Source organism: Plectropomus leopardus, chromosome 15 (genome assembly GCF_026936395.1).
Source record: "Plectropomus leopardus strain MGB_pleo_1.0 chromosome 15, ASM2693639v1, whole genome shotgun sequence".
Classification (NCBI taxonomy): domain Eukaryota; kingdom Metazoa; phylum Chordata; class Actinopteri; order Perciformes; family Serranidae; genus Plectropomus; species Plectropomus leopardus.
Genome location: NC_142190.1, coordinates 10650372 through 10673237, shown reverse-complemented (window position 1 = coordinate 10673237; position 22866 = coordinate 10650372). Strand labels below are relative to the sequence as shown.

At 39.2% G+C, this 22866-nt stretch overlaps 1 protein-coding gene across 1 annotated transcript; it reads left to right on the top strand.

Annotated features, from left to right (window-relative positions):
* The first annotated feature begins 1403 nt into the window (after window positions 1–1403).
* Window positions 1404–21136, top strand: bckdk (branched chain keto acid dehydrogenase kinase). The gene is made up of 11 exons (XM_042498810.2): window positions 1404–1811; window positions 5258–5326; window positions 5436–5546; window positions 7848–7895; window positions 11527–11646; window positions 12188–12286; window positions 12632–12705; window positions 13268–13396; window positions 14811–14900; window positions 15198–15353; window positions 16975–21136. The coding sequence occupies exons 1-11, from the start codon at window positions 1566–1568 to the stop codon at window positions 17117–17119; spliced, it is 1287 nt and encodes a 428-aa protein (XP_042354744.1). The 5' UTR covers window positions 1404–1565; the 3' UTR covers window positions 17120–21136.
* Window positions 21137–22866: the final 1730 nt, after the last annotated feature.

Sequence of the window (22866 nt, the reverse complement as noted above, 5' to 3'; positions counted from 1 at the left end):
CTTATCAATACTTAAGTGCCAATTTTTGGCTGATACAATTTTATATGTGCCAGGCTCGTCTTAAGTCTGCAGTTGATGCTTTCCAATCATCACTCCTTAATTACAGACCAGTTTTAAATGCAGAAAGGACCAATTACATGGTATCCTCCACCTCCACTAGTGACTCAGACTTCACTGGCATCCAGACTATATATTACTCTTGCTGAGTCATACAAATACTTAGGAATTTGGCTTGACAGCAGACTATGACTCATGATTAATATGAAGCAAACAATAAAAATCAAACCAGGATATTTATACAGAATTAAAGAATTTCTGTTTTCTCCCAAATGTAAAACTACTGTGAAATCAACCTTCACGTCTGTACTTGACTGTGGAGATTTTCCATATTGTCATGCTGTCCCAACCCTGTGTATGGTAGTGCTTCATCACAGATATTTCATACTCATTTCTCTCACAAATCACAAAGCTGGGTGGACTTCCCCACAGTCAAAAACAAAGCTGTCTCCTGTTATTCATTTGCAAAGCTTTTTAACCACCTCACATCTCCTGTCATTTAAAGGGTCAGTGTATAAGATTTAGTGGGATTTAGTGGCATATAGTGATGAGGACTGCAGATTGTAACCAATTTAAAATCCCAAATGTTTGTGTGTGCGTGCACGCACACAATTTTATAACTGCCAGGTTTTTTAAAAAAAACCCTTAGACAAGATTTTTGCCTTGCTGGTGTTGGTTGGTATTGTGTCATGTTGTGTGCGTGGACTTTGCAGATGCTTTTGTGTGTGTGTGTGTGTGTGTGTGTGTGTATGTGCGATTTTATAACTGCCAGGTTAAAAATGACCCCTAAGACAAGATTTTTACCTTGCTGGTGTTGGTTGGTATTGTGTTGTGTTGTGTGCATGGCCTTTGCAGATGTATTTCTGTGTGTGTTTGTGTGATTTTATAACTGTCAGGTTAAAAATGAGACAGTATTTTTACCTTGTTGGTGCACAGCTTTCATGGAAACAAAGGCGGTGTTTCACTTTTTCAAATGTTGGTGTCATTCTAGAAAAAGTAATTAAGTTTCAAGTCAAAAACAGATAGATAGATAGGTACTTTATTGATCCCGAGGGAAATTTAAGTAACCAGCAGCATATTAAACATACAGAATAGAATAGATATAGACCAAAACAGGTCACTTGGGGGCTTTTCTATGCTGTTTAACATAGTGGCGGGTCATTTTTGACCCCTTAGACGACATAAGGGTTGAAATAACTCTGGTAAGGCACTTTGTGTTTACCGACGTGCTGCTCCTCGCCTCGCAGTACAGTAGGGGGGTGGGGGGCGTTGGAGCCGCCTGGCTCCGCCTCTGACTGACTGATTGGTTTAGCTGTCATGTCGTTGCCTCAGATCTCTTTCTCGCTGGCCAATGCGCAGAAAGCCCTTTCTGTACCCTCTCTACTGTATTCAGATACGTGCCTTTGTACACCATTACGACGCGACCCTGATGGCCTCGTAGCAACCCAACAACCTAGTGCTAGCACGGGAACAGGGCAGCCCTGTTCACACACACAGCTCGTCTCCAAATGCGTCCGGGACTGGCGGGTATAGCGGTGGAGATGCTGAGCGGTGCAACCTGCAGGGCCAGGCCGAGGCTCGGCAGCTTCCTGCTGGCCCCGCTCACCACAACAGTGCCGCCGATGTCAAGCACGGGGAGCCGCAGACTTCGCTCCACGTCCTCGATGCAGGGCTTCTCGGAGTTGGCGAGAGAGAGGTCCAAGACTGTCACGTCGTTTTACAACCAGTCTGCAATTGACGTTTCTGCGGAAAAGGTAAGAATGCGACTTTTTTACCGGTACACTCCTCTGAAACGTTACGACTGTGACAACGAGGGGGGAGTAAGCTAGCTGTAGCTTGGGAGTAATGCTAGCTGTTAGCAACGTATGTGCTGCGTTCAGGGACACTGAAAAGTCAAGTAAATACGTTTGTCGTACTTTGATGATTAACCAAGTGTTTGGAGATGTATGCAGATTCTTTAGTTAAGTAAAAGTACCAATACCACCCTGTGAAAATACTTTTTTTTTTACAAGTTAAAGTTCTGTTAAGTCCTGTAAGTTTAATCAGCAAAATGTACTTAAAGTATTTGAATTATAATTACCTAATGCAGAAACATCTAAAAAAAAAATACAACAAACCTGTAAACCTCAAAATTAAAACGGACCAAAAAAATCAGTCAATCAAAAAACACCCAGAGTTATAACAAAACATAATTGATAAACTTTTCTCATTATTTTTTGATGCAAAAATAAAATATTTAAGCAAAGTAGAAGTACCTCAAATTAATACTTGAGCACAGTGCTTAAGTAAATGTATTTTGTTTTGTTTTACCACTGTTTAGCTATTACACTATTTGACAAATGATGAACCTCAACTTTTCTCTGTATTTCGAAGAAAGCTGCCATCAGTATATGTTATGGATGTGTGAGTTATTAACCTAATTTTAAATAAAGATAATGTAATATGCAACGTAACGTCATGTTACATTTAAAAAAAAAAAAAATCTAATCTAATTTTAATTATCTTTAACGACATTACACTATTTGGTATCGTGTTGTTTATTTGTACGATTAAAAACATGTTTTCTTAAACGTTATTTTAACCGCTACGTTAATTCCGCTACTTGACCGATTTTCCCCACGCGGACGTAAACGCAGCATCGTGGTTCTTCATGAGAACATTTTGTTTTGTTAGCTGACATCCGTTAATCTCGAGCAAAATAACACCATCAAACTAATAAATCCCGTTAGTTTTAATGATTCCTTGTAACTAGTGTTGACTGTAGTCGAAAAGCTGCTAATACAAAGCTGCCATTTGGTGTTAAGTTTCAGCGATGGAGGTCAAGTTGACCAGCTCATAGGAAACCAGTACGTACCAGCAGTTGTTTTTGTATCCGAGTTAATATGTTGTCAACATGGATGGCTCTTTTCCCACAACTGCTGACTATAAGTCCATAACAAACTCATTATTCATTCTGACTGTTTTTGTGCCTCCCTCTTCTTTTCAAACCATGTTTTTTTTTAATGCTTGGCAAGAACATGGATGCCTCAGTGGTTTGTGTTATCATTTCCAGCTGTCTGTGGGATATAAAAGCTTTTTTTTTCTCTCAATGTGGAACAAAACAAACACGTCACAAGTATTTCTTCACAGTTAAATGAGGAACGAATTTGCAGCTGCATATGAAATACAGATTGTCCCAAGAATGAGCAGTATATTATTAATTTGTTCATAATTTTACATTCATAACATAAAAGTTTGAGAGAAATTGCTCCCATATACAATTTTCAAAAAAATAAATCTAGGTACATATCTCAAAACAGTATCAAACTTACTATGGTATACAATTGCAACCCTAACTGCATAACATTTTGACTCTTTGAATTTGGCTTTTAAAGACATTTTAGAGTTGAAAACAAGTCATATAATAGCTGTGTTGTATCTTAATGACCTCAAACATGATTGCATTTCGATTCACTGATATTATTATTTATTGACTGATCAAACTTAAAAATATGTAATAAAAAACCAACCAAAATTATTGATTTATGCAAATCTTACAACTTCATGATATAACTTATTGGGTAAACACCTGTGTGTTCATACTTGTATTTTCTGACTGATTTGCACCTACTTGTCTCATTTAAAAAAGTCTAGATAGTCACATAAACCAAAATAGTCAGCTGGAAATACAAGATGTAGTTGTGCAAACGTATACAACTATTACACTGTTGCAGTGCATGAAGCCACTGCAGTTTAATGGCTTATTTCATGCGTGAAGCCACAAATCTGTCTGGTTGCAGTTTTTGTGCTGTGACTTTAAGTCAAACAAACACCCTAACCTGGGGCTCTGGGAAAGTGCCACAAGATAATTACAGTGGATAAAAAACAGACAAAAATAAGACTGTAGTGGATGTTCATGGAGCTTCTCTCTTGAGCCACAATCAGGTCAGATTTTCCACGTGTACATTGTGTACTTGTACTTCCCAGCTCTGCACAGAAGCACTTGAACAAACCTTTTCATACTGTCAGAGCAGAGTAAACAAAGCTTTTCACATTTATAGCTGTTTGACTTAGTTGTGTTAGTAGAGCCCCATTAACACCTGGTAACCCAATGTAGCCAGACCAGTTGAGATGTGGTCGAGTCACAATACCCTCCCTGCATGCATTTGCACATTTCATTAACACGCATTTGTTCCTTTTCTATATAAGATATCCAGATACAGAGTGCATGTTAATGAAATGTGTAGACAAGAGTCTTTTATGTCATTAATTTAATGTCACTGACATTAAAACCAGTGCTTATTCCTGAGGCTGTCCTCACAAGCAGGTTTAATATGTGTCAATGCCTGAATAATCTTAACACTTTGTACAGTTTATTTTGAGACTTTTTACACTATAGTGTGTCTGCCGTGTTAATGTGACAATCATTGGCTGCCTTGGAATCGTGTTGCACATAATTGTCTGTTAGGTGTAGTGGTGCTCGTTGAATCGGTTATCTAATCGGTGACCTGGAATCCAGCCATTTACCAGTTAGGCTGGTAGGTTCAAAGGTTTCTTCCCAATAATACATGAGCATTAGTGACTTTCTCAGGCTGAGCCTGGTTGACTCCCTGCACACAGAATTAGAAAATAATTGGTCTAGTTATATATTTCAGTCATTTTTAGCAGAGCCATACAGTTATTGGATTTTCAAAGTATTTGAGAGTTGAAACATCAGATTATGATTTGGCAATATTTCACATAATTGCACATGGAGTTTCAACAGTATCAGATTTTTGTGGCATGATAACTGTCTCAGAAAATATCACAGTTTCACAGTACACGTGATTACACTATTAATATTATTATCATTAGTATTTATTCATTTATTTCAAGTTACAGTGAAGTATAAAGGAATTAAAAGACAAGTTGTTTTTTTTTTAATTAAAAAAGGCGTTATAGAAAAAAAATAGATTTCTAAAAGTTAAGTATGTACAAGTACATTTCTGGTACTAGTACTGAACCTCTGGTGTAGCAGAAACAGGTTTTCTGGAAAGTGTTATACCCATCCTGAGTTATTTCCCAATGTGTGTTGCTCAGTAAATGTTTTCTGAAGTTTTACAGCTGTTTCTTTTGTAAATAATGTTTATGGCAAAAGCTGTCTACAGGTCACATAGTGTCAGATGACCTGCAGTCCTGTCCGTGAATGTGTATGTGATCATACATGTTAATGTCTCCCCAGGCCTCAGTGCGACTGACCTTAGCGACCCTGCTGTATTCTGGGAAATCTCCTGACGGACACCACATCTTGGTAAATATTTAATCCAAAGAAAACTGCTGAGCGCAGCTTTAATGAGAAGCTCTTTGATCTCTGTGAATCTTCACTCACTTTCCACTGTTATCTGTGTGTGTGACCTCAGAGCAGTGCCAGGTACCTACACAAGGAGCTGCCTGTGCGAATCGCCCACCGCATTAAGGGCTTCCGCAGTCTGCCCTTCATCATCGGCTGCAATCCCACCATTCTGCAAGTGGTAAGAGCACTAGACACACCCGGCACCGCTCCTGGCTACAGCGTGGAGCTATACATGAAGCGAGGGAGTGTTGGCACTGCAGCAGATTCTATAATAAGAAAGTGACAAGTGGACCAGTGCACAGGAGGGTCACGGCTGAACTTTGAAACGTGGAAAATGCTCTCAATTGGTCCTCTAATCCAAATGTCGGATCTAGTTTCCTTGGGTAATACCTGAGCAGTGAATAGATATATCAACACAAAAATGATCCTGGGGCAACACCTGCTTTGAAGTTTGAGCAAATAAATTGCTGATGTATTTGCTAATCGTTCTCTTTATGGTGAACTACAGCTTACTCCTGGAAGCTACGCAGTGAGGTTTCTTGGGATTTGAGGTAGCGGGCAGACGTGGTGGCTAGGCCTGTACACGACTCAGAGTTATGCCAGTTGAATCAGATTTGGCAGGTCAATACGAATATTCAACGATATGTTTTGTTTTTCTGTACTACGTTTTAAAGTCTGATCGGGCTCTGAGGGACGACCAGTGTGATGGCGGCATTAAGATCAGATAGTAAACAAGCTAACGGCACTAATGACAGGTTGTAAATGTGACATTTACGAAAGTTTTTTTTTTGCAAACACTAGTGCTGTGTGCTGTAAATACACCACTTATAAGCAGAGGGTCTCTCCTCTCTCCCCCTCAGTGCTGCTGCCTGCATGTCTGGAGCAGCTTGTACCAAAGAGTTGCGTGAAAATCAAGAGCACTAACTCCACAGCAAAATCTAGAGACCAAAACTTTCCCAGAAGTACAGTACACAGCACGCTGACGAGCAAAAAACAAAAAAACTGACGCAAGAAGACGCTTCACGCAGCAGTTTCAGTTGACTGAGGGTCTCCAATTGATGATTTGAATCTACAACTTTCAAGGGACAGTCTGAATGGCAGCACAGTTGTGTTTTGTTGTAGGCCGTTGAAAACACATTACACTATTGTTGCTACAGGCAGATATAGTGGTAACAACTTGCTCTCTGAAAGCATTTAGCATAGATCATACACATTTATATTTTACTGTCTTGTTACCGTTTTCGGTTCTGACCTCTTCAGATTTTTCTCTTCTTCATGCAGCTTGTAAGCAGGGGAAGCTGCACCAGAAATCCTTTATCTGCCTGTAGAATAGAACATGTGGAGTGGCTGTAGACGTAATATTTATTATCGATATTTAGGTCAGCGTGACATAACCCATTACCTATACACAAAGCTTTCATTTTCACAAGAGCCGGGGACATCAGAGTCAACTGAAGGAGTTTTAAGATTAGGATTTGAAACTGTAATGGCAACCGGCAGGAGTTTTACTGACATTTGTTGTGAAACTGTTTCATCCCTTTTATCAACACATTTATTACTAAATGACACGTAAAAGTGATTTAAAAGAATTGTGCAGATTCGCCATTTTTGTTATATTTCCATTTTCATCTTTGCTGCAAACAAAATTTTGAAATGTTTTTCTACCCGTGAAAATTTCCAGACAGTTCACCCTTTTAACACTCTTTATAGGGACTGTCTCTGCAGGTGAAGGTCATTCCAGTCCACAGTGAAGTATGAGAAATAGTGACCAGGACACAGTACCTGGAGAGACACACTGCTGCGGATTTATTTTAGATGCAAAATTCCTTGAAACCCCCCATGTACAGAGGTGGTGGCACAGGCCTCACACACAGATGTCTCAAAGCCTCAGCTCGTAAACCCATAAAACTATTTGAACGGCACGCCAGTTCACAATCAGTGACATAAGTCTGGATCGGCATGTGTCGTGCATCTTTATTTTCAGTGAGAGGTTCTGGTTTCAGGGCCTCAATGTGGGAACAATGTTCACCCTGCAGTCTGCATGTCTTGTTCCCGATGAACTTTCACCCAGATTCCTTCCTTTCTCCTCTGTGCAGATTACATAAAGCGCAACTCCTTTTGTGTGCCACCAGTTGTAATGTAGGTCAGGGTGGCTTTACTCACTCCGTTAGCTTTTCTATCAAAAAGAAAACAACACTTGAAGAGGCTTTTGAGTTTCAACTGATGTTTGTCCAGATTATTAATTAAAGGCTGATGTAGTCCAGTTACATCAGAAAAAAGCTTGTTTTGAGGAGGACTTGTTTAGATTTGTTGTTGAAAGCATTCTGAAATGTTGTGTAATGTTAGCCACATGTGGACTTGTCAGAGGTGGTGGGGGGCCCAGTCAGAGGGTGGATGATGGTGGTGTGATGCTTTACACTTGCATGGATGATCAACAGAGAATCAGTCTAACTGTAGCCTCTCCTGTCCTTTCTTGCAGCATGAACTGTATATCAGAGCCTACCACATGCTCAGTGATTTTCCCCCGGTGAGTGCACGCACACACACACACGTACCCACATACGTACCTACACGTTCCCGTGGGGTCGTGAGTTAAAGTTCAAGTGGGAGCATTTGTTGCCAGCCCTTCCAGATTAATTGATCTGTTAAGCACTTTGCCAGTCTGAATGTAAGCCTAACCTCTAAGTCTTACTTTAATCGGGTTAATAATACGGTACTTTCTTTTAATTAAATCAGTGGAATAAAAAGCCAAAAGTTACATCTTCAAAATACTTATTTGGTCTGACCTAAATCCCCCAAATGATACGAGATTTACAGTCATGAGTTACCAGTGAAAACATGACAAGCAGGAACCACCTTATATTTTACAGCACTGTGCAAAAATAAGATTAACAATACTATATGTATATATTTGTATATGTATGTGTGATGACTTCCGGTGATGCAAGCAACCGAGTAGCCACGCTCTACTAGAGCTCCGGCACACTATCAAGCAATATTTGTTTCATTATTCCCTCTGGCGATAAACTTCAAACCAAAGCAGAGTAACTACTCTGGGTGATGTCCTTGGATAGTTTTTGGAGCACACCAGCGGGCAAAATGCCTAACAAACAATTTTAAAAGAAGAAAGACACAGCTGCGGTCTCCCCAAAAGATGGCAACACCATGCTATTATGTACAGCTAAAGACAACCGGAAACGGACCACAGTTCTGGAGGTAATGACAGCTGATATTGCTGCTATTGATGGACGAAAATCTAGAAAAGATGGTACATGACATCAACGTCAGTATTTCCCACAGTTTAAAAGAAGTCATTGGCCGAGTTAATGAGGCGGAGCAGAGAATTCTAGCGATGGAAAATGCATCAACCGAGCAACGCCTGATCGTTATGGAAAAAAGTAAAGGAGCTTAACGACAATGAAAACAGGGCTAGACATAAAAATTGACGGATCAACCGTAAAAGTTGAAGGGCACAAATGCAACTAAATTTATGGAGTTCTGGATCCCTAAAATCCTCCACCTAGACACCAAAGCGTGCCGCGTCAAGCTGGAGAGGGCACACAGGCTTTAAATACACAAATGAGGTGTGTGATAACTTCCTTCTTCCCTGAAGTGTAATTTGGGATGTGTGCTCACTTTAAAACGCACTTCTCTGCTCTGAATGGCCAGCACTAACTCTGCATATTAACTCTTAATCCTTTTCTAAAGAACACTGTTGCAACATTTAAGTTCTGTTGAAACCAACTTTGTTTCTTACAACAACGTGTCAGACATTCACTCTTTTGTTAGTTAAAAATGCGTGGCTATTTTGTGTTACCGTTTTTCCTGAGAGCTAACAAACCCTCAGGCCCGTTTCACACGGCGCACGTTAGGAGTACGTGACGGCAGCAGCGTGTTTAATGGTGTTCACATATGCAGCGTTTTTGCAATGTCGCCGTTGTGTCATTGCCACATTTAAAAGCACAAATTCCACTTATTTATGAAGTCATACAAGCAACATGGTCCTGTAAATCATTGATTAAATAATTGATTTACTCATTGGCTTTTAGATTATCGGTCTTCGTCAGGTGATGTATCACTCGCAAAAGCTGCAGTGCATTTAATTTAACACACATTTAGTTTATTTTATTAACAAAAACACAGTCTCGACCAATTCTACATCAAAAGGGATGTCAAATGACTTGCTGTGATTTTGCGGTACTTTTCAAGGGGTACGCATGGTCTCGTTGGGGAGGCCAATGTAATTTTAAAATTTGCTGCATATATGGTAAATGTTGGACCCCCCTGCAGTTTTTTGTATTAAATTTTAGGCCTGTATCCAACTGTACCATGTGAATATGATTTGGCTGTTCAATATGAATATTCTGTGATTTGTTTTGTTTTCTATACGAAGTTTTAAAATTTGAACGTGCTCCGCAGGGCATACAGTGTGACGGCAAAGAGGAAATGAACAGCCAAGAAAAAGTGACAACTTACGCAATTATGGTTTAAGGGTTCAGGACGGTTTCAGTTTCAGTAAACATGCTCAGTGTGGAATGTGGGTCAGTCCTCTTCAGTCAGTTCCTGGTTGACAGTGACATTGAACAGCCTGAGTCCTCGACTCTGTGTTGAACTCTATTACCTTTGATGAGTTCTTGGAAAATATGTCAAGTGTGTCCATCTGGTCCTGTGTTAGTACACGTTGGACTGCAGAAAATGACAAGCCTGCCGAACACGTTTTCTGTTCTGCACTGGTTTTTTATCAGTCTGATCTGAATAAGTTGCCCCCTGGCTTTCTACCAAACTAAAAGAGACTCTTCAGATTCAGAAAAACATCTTGTCTGTGCTTGCAAAGGTACAAAACAGGAAAAGGGTCTATTGTATAAAACAAATCCCAGAAGGGATAAGTCAGTCACAATAAGAATAAAATTATCTTCCACCGTTAGCTTTGAAGAAACACCAAAACTATAATGTGGGTTTGGAAATGTGGGTGTTTTTAAAAATTTTTTTTTTTAATCAGAAGTCAAAAGATCTCTCAGTGTAAGAATGGAGCCTGACGACGGCAGTCTGACGTCTTTTAGCTCTGCTGCACATGCTTTTCTGACTCTCTATGCCATAGCATGTAAAAATGGACTTAATCACTTTTAAAAGGGGCTGAAATTACCTGTATTATAATACTGGGTTCCCGCGGATCCTTAAAAAGTCAATGAAAAAGGCAAGGCAATGAATTAATTTATCTTAAAATAAGGCCTTAATTGGTATAAATTTGACTTCAGTTAATCTTTCAAAAATTTAAAAAATCCTCAGACATGGGAAGTAGGATTTTATGACTTTTTTTTGTTAAATAATTTTCGAAAAGATTGAAAAACACAATATTGCCTAGAAAACCAGAAATACCAGGTATTTCTTACTTCTGTTGGTAAACAAAATAGATACTTTTATGATAATGCAATATGTTCATTGTCCTCTGTGTGTTTCACTCTTAAAAGGACTGTTTTTGTTTCTCAACATTTGATGTAGATAATCGAAAGTTTTCACGTGACAAAAAGATCACCATGTTGTATGTCACAGTAAACATTCGGGCCTCCTTCTATTTTGGTTATTAGAATATTGGTTTTAAACTTAATTCGGAACAGCATTAAAAAGCTACCTTGCTGTAAGCTGCAGAAACTCTGTAGTAGCCCACATGGTAAATTACAGTGTGTTGATAATGTATAATATAATGCACATTTCCACAGCTCTAATTCCATCACTCTAAATATAATCTCTTTCTCTTTTTAAAGGAAATACTGTTTTATTTCTCTTAATTCTAGATGCTTCTACTTTGTCAAACTACAGTGGAAACACTCTGCATATTTTTCACATTAAAATCCAGAAAAGGGAGGGATTATGCCCTTTGATCCACTTTAAGACCTTTGCTGTGACACATTTCATAGACCGATACACAATAGAAAAACTTTCGAATTAGATGCAGTATACTGAGTTTATAGACAACTGGGAAACATGGAGCAAGTGTTGAGTTTCATAACATCAAATTAAAACAGGAGCAGATCACAGAATGAGAAAGCCTCTCTGAAATATGATCTTTTTTTTAAATGAAGCAAATGAAAGGCCTATGTCTAAAATGGAGCTTGTTTTAAGTATAAAAGTGTTGATTTGAAGTGTCTTGATATTTACAGATCAAGGATCAGGACGTGGAGGCTCGTTTCTGTAAGCTGGTGCAGCAGCTGCTGGACGACCATAAAGATGTGGTCACTATGCTGGCCCAGGGCTTCAGGGAGTGTCGCAGACACATGCAGGTCAGAACTGCTTGTCCAGAACTTCAGAACCCTGGATTAACCCTGGAATAACTAGGGATGCAGGATATTGATTTTTTTGCTGATATCCAATATGTCGATATATAACAACTCATTTGGCTTGGAACATCAAGTCTCCTCTGTAGTGGAATTGAAAAAATATTATGCTTACTCTTATCATGATGGCCCATCATCAGATGGAGACATAAAATACAATGCTTTTCAATGTATGTAATATTCATCCATTGAGCAAAATAAGGAAATACGTTAGCAAAGGGTTGGTGTTTTGTTCATGTTCATGGCGGAAATCAGCATTTTGGCTAGTTCCAATGTTTCATTTTAAAGACAAAATCTGCTCATACTGATGATGTGCCATTATTATTGTGCATCCCTAAAAAAAACTCTTGGAAAGATCCTGTTATGGGTCTTAAGAATGACATTTTTTTTAATGTTTCATTCTTTGCTCATAAAATCTATTAAAAATTGATAAGGTTAATGTTTCAGATTTTTGTTCTGTAGTAAATCGTCTTTATTACCTTTGCAGGATGAGGCAATCCTCCGCAGCTTCCTGGATACGACGCTGTGCTCTCGTCTGGGAATCCGAATGTTGGCCACGCACCATCTCGCCCTCCATGAAGAGAATGTACGTCTGAATGTTTATGTGATTCACATGATGTTTAAACATGTATTAAATATATTTTGGGAATGTTTAATGATAAGAACTTTCTGCTCAGAGTTTTACAATGCACAAAAAACACACTTAACAATGATCTGCCCTTGTAATTTTCCACATTATTTTTTAGGAAATGATGATTTTCAGTGTCTTTCTGTGTCTTCAGAGAAATTCAGTTCAGGACAAAGTGAATTTAAACTGAGGATTGTGATAAATTACAGTCATTGTTTTAATTATTATATATAGTTTTTTTTTTTATTTTTTTAATCTGTTTTCTCTCTTAATTTAAGTAAAAACTTCCTTTTCTCGTTTCAGCCTGACTTTGTTGGGATCATATGCAGACGTCTCTCCCCCAAAAAGATCATAGAGAAGTGGGTAGACTTTGCCAGGTAAGTGTTAAGTCACACAGTTTTGTTTAGTTATCACCTTTATATGACTTTCTGCTTCTGAACGAGCGCTCTGTTGACTGAGGGGAGTCAGAGTTCAGCTGATAAACTGTCAGGAACATTCGCGTTTCAGCACCTGGAGCTGCGAAAAAGATACGAGCTATCACTCGTGTTTACTCTCTGTAATCTTATCAAATGACCGACCTTTCTGGAGTCTGTGATTTCTACCAGGTTTAAAAGAAAGTAAACACAGAAAGTGTATACAGTTTGTGGGGCATTAATGGGTGAATGGCTTGGAAATAATCAATGTATCTGTTATTGTTTGGAGCAGTTAACAGATGGTGAAGACAATAAAATCAGCACATGTATAGTATTATTACTGTTACAATACATTTCATATCTCAGCAAATATTGTATGGCTTATAAAGAAATTTGGCTCACACATTTAAGTCCTCCTTAGGATCAATTTTGATAACTTTTTATCCAGCACCATCCCCAGGTCAAAATCTCAGTTTGTGCCATGTTTTGGTTTATGACCAAATTAACGGTTCCTTATGTCCTTCAGGCGTCTGTGTGAGCACCAGTATGGTAACTCGCCCAGAGTGAGGATCAACGGACACGTGGCAGCTCGCTTCCCCTTCATCCCTCTGCCTCTGGATTACATCCTGCCCGAGCTCCTCAAGAACGCCATGAGGTAACCGCATCATTTCAGTCATACTGAAGATGTAGACGTTTATCCATCTCCAGCCTGACTTTTCTGCTCCTGTTGTTTGAATACCTTGAGACTTACAGATGGAAATCACAAAGTCACATTGTAAAATTTTCTTTTTGCATTTTGGGTTGTAATAATACAGTCAGTTCTCAGTCCCACATTTACAGGGCCCAGGATTGATTATTTGTCTTATTTGCTATATCAGGCATTAAACTTGGGGAAAAACAAAACAAAAATGGTTTTAAATGGATTAAATGGATTTCCAGGGATGCTTAAAAACTCTTAGACAGTGTTAGATTACCAGAATATAAGGTCATAACATCTCTTTAAAAGTCTTTTTTGAAATTATGGTAGGTCTTAAATTTTGAAGGGACGCCATCTCAGCCATCGGCACAAGATTCACCTATTTAAATAGGGTTTGGTTTTCGGTCAGGACTCAGCCCAGCTCTCTCTTTTCTTGCAATGTTTCGATTGGTTCTCCACAAGCCACCTGCTCTCAAGAACAGAACAGGAGGAAAGACACACACAAACAGTGCAGATGATACTTAACACAGCTGGCCAGGGGGTCTCAGAGAAGACACAAAGCCCTCTGTTATTCCTGCTAGTTTGTTTGAAATCTGGACAGTAAAGTTTTCGGTGTGGATCTGCAATAATGTGATATCAAAGGGCAGAGCAGACCTTTATTTTGGTGCCTGCTTAGTTGGAATTTACAGATTTAACGGACTGTTTAAGAGGATGAAAGGTAGATTTACTGTAACGTGTGAGTGTGTCTTAATGTGGAGAATCAACTATAGCCTGCACTGTGAGTGCGAGGATTACCAAATTAGCCATTTTTTTTACACAGTGTTGTAAACAATTCAAAGCAAACGGTAATTAAAATTTAAAATAGAATGTTTTTAACACAGTTTTATTTAACGTTAAACGTAACAGCGAGACACAGTTTATTGTGTTTGTCATTGATTTAATTACTTTATGAGATTTAACATACGATTGTTATATGGAGATACAAAAATATGCAAAAATGTCCCTGTTAACATTGTCAAGTTGACAACTCAGCCCTTATGTGCACTGTTTTGCTTTGGAAATAGTATTAAATGCTCTCTGTTGAAGTTTTAAAGGGGTCATAAAAAGCATCACAAAGTCAAAGTCCATCACAGCACCTACAAATGGACCAGAAAAGCAGATATCAACAGTAACATCATTCTTCTGCATTCTCTAGTATTTAGTGCAAAAAAACCCAATAGTCTATACCCACTGTGAGCAAATCTTCTGTGCACCTAAAACAAATTCAATTGCCATAATTTTACATTGAAAAAATTAACTTTTTTTGACGTGCAAGCAAAATTTGCACGCTCACCATTTACACCGCGTGACATCCATGTATTTCTGTCTTCAGGGCCACTATGGAAAGCCATCTGGACACCCCATACAATGTGCCCGATGTGGTCGTCACTATTGCCAATAATGACATTGATTTTGTCATCAGGTGAGTGGCTAAATGTCTCTTCTATTGCTACTTTTTTAACAGAAAAGAACAGAACTTGAGGTTAAATAAATATGCGCACATCAAGGCAATAAAACACAGCTAAGGTTAAGTAAACGCCTGCACACTTAATCCATGTCAAAATTTTAACCTCATGAAGATCCAAGTAGTGATTGAGATGTTGTCTGTCAGGTGTTACATTTCCTTGTTTTAAAAAAAAAGACTGCAACAATATTTAATGAAGATCCCCAGGGCTTAACATACCTGTTACTATCAGATGTTGCATTTTTTTCCATTAAGGATTTCAGACCGTGGTGGCGGCATACCTCACAATATTGTAGACAAGGTGATGGACTACCACTTCAGCACTGCTGAGGAGAGCGCACAGGACCCGCGCATGAGCAACCTCTTCAACAACATTACCAACAGTGGAAACCAGTCCAGCCCCATGCATGGGTAAGAATTTAAAAATGAAGAATATGCTTCTTCAGCCTTTATAAATGTTGGAGAAATTACGCTAAACTTGCCAATGTGTGATCATTATTAAATTAAGTGGTTTTGTCAAAACATTGCAATAGATTTTGGCTACACTAATATGGATAAGTCTGAAAGCAAAAACAGTCACATAATTTCTAAAAGTCTGGTGCACACAAAAGTATATATATCTTTCTTTCTAAATGTAATGGTAGTTGACATGTTTCAGAGAAAACCTGAAGAAATGAGAGGAGAAACAAAACAAATGCAGACGCCTCCGTGAGGGCACAAGGGATAGCTGAGAATCGGTGCCAAGCAGCAGCAGAGAAGCTGTTCTGGAGGCTTGTGTTGGAATAATGCCTAACACACTTAATGTTTGTTTTTCTTTTGTCAGCCATCTGTGTGAGACGGAGTGTTGCCTTTAAATATATCAACAACCCGACAATCACGCCTCAGGCTCCATTTTCACTTTCAAGTGTCAGGATAAAATCAAATATGATTTAATTCAGCATTATGGACTCATAACCACATGTATGTGTTTCTGTCAGCCAGATCATAAATTAAATATCTTGGCTTTCTTGCACACCAGCGCTATGCTGCCCAGCAGTGTGGTAATGCACCTAAAGCTGCTTGTTTCTGCCAGAAAGCACCAGAGGAAGAATAACTTGTGAGGCTTAGTGGTTAAGCTACAACAATAACAGATTAGCTAGCTAACAAAAATACACAAAATTGGCATGGATCGGTTGCCAGAGTGTTTCAAACAATCAGCTCGAACACAGGAAGTGGTTTAGGGGTAACTGCATATCACAAAATGACTGTCACAGTCCATATTACACCATCATCAGTTGCACTTCTCTTCTTTTCAGATGATTTATGAAATGGACTCCTTCCTCTTAAAAGAAGGCCACAATGCAGTGATAAACTTTTCATACACTACTGGATTGAGTACAGTCAGATAGTTGCGAGGACTACTCTGTATGTTTGAATGGCGTTTCATGATTTTAGGTTGCAGAAAGTCTGAGTTTACAGCAGCTTTTTAAATGAAATTGCAAGTTTTTAGCCTTTTTTGTACTGAGGAAATCTGCACACCTGAATGTGTGACAAGTGTGTCAGAGAAGGGAGCAATCTAGAAGAGAGAAACTCCTGCGCACTGTCCCACTTACTACTGAAATATTTATTGAGTTAAATAAATAAACATAGCAGAACTTCATCAGACCTGATGGCATTGAAAAAGTCTTAAAAGGGTCTTAAATTCCACCTGTTATAAGCTATAGGAACCCTGATTAGTGAACTGGAAAACAAATTCAAAATCCAAGTTTTAGCAGTATTCTTCCCTGTCATGCAACACTGTCGCCATGGTCAGAGAGGAAATGGTGAGAATGAAGTTTTGGGTTTGTTTAATCATAATATCAAAGCCGCCTTATGATGGAGGGGACTTCCTGAGACCCAGACCACCCGTATTTACCTGCAGGTGGCATTTCACAGTTCTGAGCAAAGCTTGTCCTTCACGTCATCTGCGCTTCATGTTAATGTTTGATCAACAACAGATCATTTTCATCACGGTGCCTCACTGTCATATTAACTGCATCTTTGTGTCCTGCAGGTTTGGTTTTGGTTTGCCTACGTCCAGGGCCTACGCTGAGTACCTGGGCGGCTCTCTGTCCGTACAGTCTATGCAGGGCATCGGCACAGACGTGTACCTGCGTCTGCGCCACATTGACGGCAAGGGAGAGAGCTTTCGAGTGTAAAGCTCGCCACTGGTCATTCTCGTAGATCCCGACCAAGGAATCAGGCCATGCAGGAGTTCAGAGGGTTCCCCACCAGGAAGGCTGGCATGGACTACAGGACTTTGGTCCACGAAGTGATAGCCTTCACACAGTATGTTGTCAGAAAGCTCCTAAATTTACCAACCCACTACTTGTTCTTTTTGTTATGTTTTGCCTTAGACTGATTATAAGCTATGTTAGCTCTCAAGTTGATGATTTCAGTTGTTTTTCCTCTGTTTTGTACCCTGTGGCATGTTGTCTTGACATATTAGGGGGCGTATGAACTTTTGAATGTTTAGGTTATCGGGACAAACTGTGCATGAAAGTGAGCATTGGTGTTAATGTTCAAGGAAAGGAAAAAGAGCTTCAGTTTTAAAGAAGTTCACTCTAAAGTTACTTGTCGAATAACCTCAAAATAGTAACAAGACATTTTGATGATGAAATGTTTCAAATGAAACTTCTGAGACACTCCAGCAACCCTGTCAAAATCTCCTCAAAGTGTACAAAGCTGCTCACGTGTTCCTCGGAGATAAATATAGTTTGAATAACCGGAACCTTGCTGTATGTTTGTATCAAAAGCCACAAGAATGACTTGAGCAGGTCCAGTAAACCTCAACTCTTGACCGATACTTTACAAAACCGTCGAGTTCAGCTCAGAAAAAAAACTGCCAAAACACCAAAAGCTCATTAACAGATTTTCGTCGCCACGATGAACATCTTTGCTCAGCAGTATTTTTGTGGAGCTTTCAGGCAGGGAAGCCAACCGAGATGTTCAGTTGCCTTACTGTGTGACGCTAGTCCTTCTACTGCATGCCGACTGTTTCTCATTTTCTTTTTGTTGCCTTTATCAGTACACACAGATGTCAGACTTTTTTTTTCTTTGCACAATGATAAATTTTCCTGTCATAAAGCTCAGCACTTGCACCGATCATAGCAGTTTTTGACAACTTTCAGAGTAACAATATACCAGAGAAGTATTGTCCAATATTGTCTTCTTGTTTTCTGTTTTATCTGATTTAAGATTTTCTTTTTTTAGGGAGTTTGTCAGTTGTATGTCAAGTTTGCTGTCTTTTTGACATAAGTTTTATACAAGAATACATTTCAAGATGGGTCAGCGACAGGGTTTCTGCACTATTAGTTACAGAAGCTCAGATTGGCTAAGTTTGCTAGTCATTTTTAGGGCTTTTTTTCAGATCATAACTTGATCACATCATTACCTTGATACAACAAATGGCCATATCTAATTTTATGTGTTTTTGCCATTTTTCCCCGCTAATTTAGAAAGAATCAGTTCCAGACTTGTCACTGCTAAAGGTCTCAACATGCTTCAAACAAACAAGGCCGTGCTTCTCACAGAATTGGGATCTTTTTTTCATTCTGTGTCCCCTCTCTAAATTCAGAAGTTATTGTGGGTCCATGAATGCACCGCAGGCGGAGCTCTCGATGAGTTCTTTTTTCCCTCAGCAGCCTTATGTGTAGTTTCAGTCGTGATGTGGATAACTGACCAGTTAATCCGGTCACAGCTCATAAGATCAATGGATGAGTGGAGCTCCAAAAATATAAATTTAACATGTGGCAGCAGATGTTTTGACTGTGGCAGGTTGTGTGGGAAACCCTGCGTACAACATGTCGTCCAATCACTTCCACATGCACGTGTTGATGCTCTGAATGGTCACGAACTGCCATCATCCTCCCCCTCCTAGCTGCATCTCACACCTCTCTACTCTCTATCCAGTCATTTTGTGTCTTTTGCGTATCTTTATTGTCTGGTTGTAGTTCACTGTACAAACAGGGATAACGTGGTTCAATTGGGTAAAGATTTAAAAAGGGAGCTTGAAAGAGACTTTCAAACCCAGTAAACTTTCACAGCTCCAAACATCCAGCTAATCTGCAAGTGGGCGAGATTGTCATATTGTCTGCCCTCCCAAAAAGTTAAAAAAAAAAAGATGAACACACCGTCTGTCAATTATTCCACTGAAAAATGGTGTTTCAGACGCTCAGGATGACCCCACAGGCACCTTGTTTGAAGCAGGTTTAGTCACAAGAGCAGCTACAAGAATGTGATCCCTCACTGGCCTCCCACCCACAAACATCTTTTTTCTATTTTGTAAACCCCTTATTCCTTTAGTAAAAATCAGATATTGTGATATTTTTGACTAAATACTAATACAATATGATATCGATATTGTGGTTCATCGGTGCTTTCATAAAATAGTTACACAAGATTTTTGTTAAGTAATCATCAGTATCGGGATATAATGACTAAGTGTTAAATGCAAATAGAAGAACAGTTTGGTATGTTCAGAAAATTGCATAACTGGAAAATCTGAGGTGACATCTAGTCTCATATCACAATATCGATATAATATCTGTATATTGCCCGGCCCTAATGCTTGATATCAAACATTTTTTCTTGTTTTGTCACCCGAAATCTCATCATTTAAACATTTTATATCCAAGTCTTTTTCAGTCACCCCCTTTAATTGAAGATGTTAGATGAGTAACACGATAACACAATCTTGGAAAATATATTATTTATGATTATAGACAAAACTGTTTCTACAACTACTTCACCAAAAATGTAAGTTGTGATCTCACAATAACTTACCAAAAATTATTAGCAAACTGCCTTTCTGGGTTTCTAGCTAGTTATATGAGTCAAATAATACAGTACAGAAAATAACTGAAGCCACATTATGAAGTTTAGAAATTTGCCCCAGTAGATAATCACCTCAAGCACTCCTCAAGTTTTGTTGAACATTCCCCAGCGGGCACCAGTACATCAACCCGAGGTTACACTTTTAGTTTTATCTGTTGGGAGCATTTATCATGATATTAGCTTATACTGTTGTCTTTTTATTAAAGACATTTTGAATCCTGAGCTGTAATTAACAAGATGGGAAATTTATGAACTTTGCAGAAGCAATGAAAGCAGTTTTTTTTAACAGCTTTTCAGTTTTGGCTCTGGTAGAGATTCAGTCTGTTAACTAGTGTTTGTGTGATTGGCCTGGAGTTGAACATTTTATACTAAAGCTGTATCTTGAAAGCTTTAGAATCACATAAAATATATGATCTACCTGATGGGAACGTTGGACTGTTTTTTTTCTGTGAAAACCCACAAATAATACAAGATTCTGATATGTTTTATATCTTACAAATTAAATAACTGGTTCACTTTGATTTGTACTCACAAACAAGTTTACATACAAGTGTGTTTGCTTGTGAGACATTGTGATAATGTAAGTGAACAAGTTAATTCAGTAGTTTCAAAATACAATCTGATTTAATTTGTCAAAGGCTCGTATTTATTATAACATTTTATGAAACAAAAATAACCTTGTATAAATGACAATTCAAGAGCCACAGAGAATGGCCTATATTATCTGTACCTGTATTCTTGCCAGGGCCAACTATATGAATTAATGTGTTTATTGTGGCTTTGAAGGTCTTGAAGATGTAGTAAATATGTAGTGTATGCATGTAAAGTAAAAGGGAGGTTAACAAAACATAGCTAACAGAGGCTAGTAAACAAAAGCTCGGTGCCCTTTTTGAGACAAATCGATAGATTACCAGCATCATTCTGAAATGTTCTTCTATTCCAAAGTGTTGCTGGTAAAATGTTTAAAGTGGATTGTATATTTTGTATTTAGTAGCCAGGCTTCAGCATGAACTGCACTCTGCTGGGGTAAAATGAAAAGTGCAGGTGGCTTGTTACATGTATCACTTTAGTTTTTGAGGAGGAAGAAAATGTACAACATATGAGGTCATTATCCAGGTTTCTGATTTTGTAATTTAATATAGTTCAAAATAGAAGTAAGGCTGATCAACAACAACAAAAGATAATTTCAACATCACCTCCAGTATAAAGCCAAATATTGGAATCATGTTACTAACGAGATGCACTGCCATGGAGTGTTTTGACTCTGACTGAATATAATTTAGCTTCTCCCATGTTTTCTGTTGTGTTCCTGTATACATAAAAATTTTACTTGATTGGAACTTTTTTCTGTCATTTGTTAAAAATTTGTAAAGTAATAGTTGAGTATGACTTAAAACAAATCATGAAAAAAGATCATAGCATAGCATGTCTTCAAGTATCATTAAAAAGATCATAGTATAATATGAAATTTTTAAAACTGATAGTATATGCAAAAGAAAAAAGGTCTTATGAAAATATGTCATGAAAAAAAAGCATAGTATGCCATTGAAAAAGTATGACAAACATCATAGACATCAAACAAAACAAAAAAAGACAAAGTATAGTATGGCGACCAAAAATCACAAAAGCAGCATAGAATAGTATGGCGACCAAAACTCACAAAAAACGACATAGTACAGTATGGCGTCCAGAAATGTCCAAAAACGACATAGTATAGTATGGCCACCAAAAATCACCAAAAAGTATATAGTATAGTATCCATCCGTCCATCGTCCTCCGCTTATCTGTGGCCGGGTCGTGGGGGCAACAGGCAGACCAGAGTATTCCAGATGTCCCTGTCCCCAGCACCACTTTCCAGCTCCTCCTGGGGGACTCTAAGTCGTTCCCAGGCCAGAGAGATATTTAATCCCTCCAGCGCATTCTGGGTCTGCCTCTTACCAGTCTAAAATGCCTGGAACACCTCCAGTGGGAGGCGCCCAGGAGGCATCTTGATCAGATGCCTGACCTACCGCAACAGACCCCTTTCAATGCAAAGGAGCAATGGCTCTGCTCCGAGCTCCTCCCGGATGTCTGAGCTCCTCACCTTATCTCTAAGGCTGAGCCCAGCCATCCTGCAGAGGAAACTCATTTCGGCCGCTTGTATCCACGATCTCATCCTCTCGTCCACTACCCAGAGCTCATGACCATAGGAGAGGGTTGGGGCATAGATGGACCGGTAAATCGAGAACTTTGCCTTCCGGCTCAGCTCCTTCTTTACCATGACAGTCCATGCAACTCCCGCATTACTGTAGACGCCGCATCAAACCGCCTGTCGATCTCACGCTCCATTTTACCCTAACTCGTGAACAAGACAGCGAGATACTTGAAGTCCTTTGCCTGGGACAGCAACTCTCCCCCCACCCAGAGGTGAAAATCCACCGTTTCCGGCAGAGAACCATGGCCTCAGATTTGGAGGTGCCTAATCTCATCCCAACCGCTTCACATTCGGCTGCAAACTGCCCTGGTATATGCTGGAGGATACGATGGGATGAGGCCACCAGAACCATATCATTCGCAAAGAGCAGAGATGCAATTTGGAGGTCCCCACACCTGACCCCTTCCTCCCCCAGGCTGCACCTTGAGATCAGTGACAAGGGACAACCCTAGCAGAGGCCAACACCAACTCGATCGTGGTCTTGGTTGTGCTGTTGCTGTGGTCCTGTCCAGGGTGCCATGTGTGCAAATGCCATGATCCTGCTTGACGCAACCTTCTGCTGCCATTATTGTGAGTCATGCCTCCACTATTAATATATGCACAGGACTCTTACCAACACCTACAATATTTGCACGTAACATCACATGCAATCATAAAGTGCATTAAGTAACGTCTATCACTTTTGTTATATGATATGCTATTGTTACCATTATTGCTGTTAATCCCCCACCCCATCTCTTTCTCTTGTCCTTGTCATTACTGTGAATTGACCTTCAATGTAGAGACGGGTAATAGTATGCAATGTCAAAAAAAGGCCAAACATGTCATACTTTAGCATGTCAAAAAAAAAAAAAGCCTTAAAACAACAACATATAG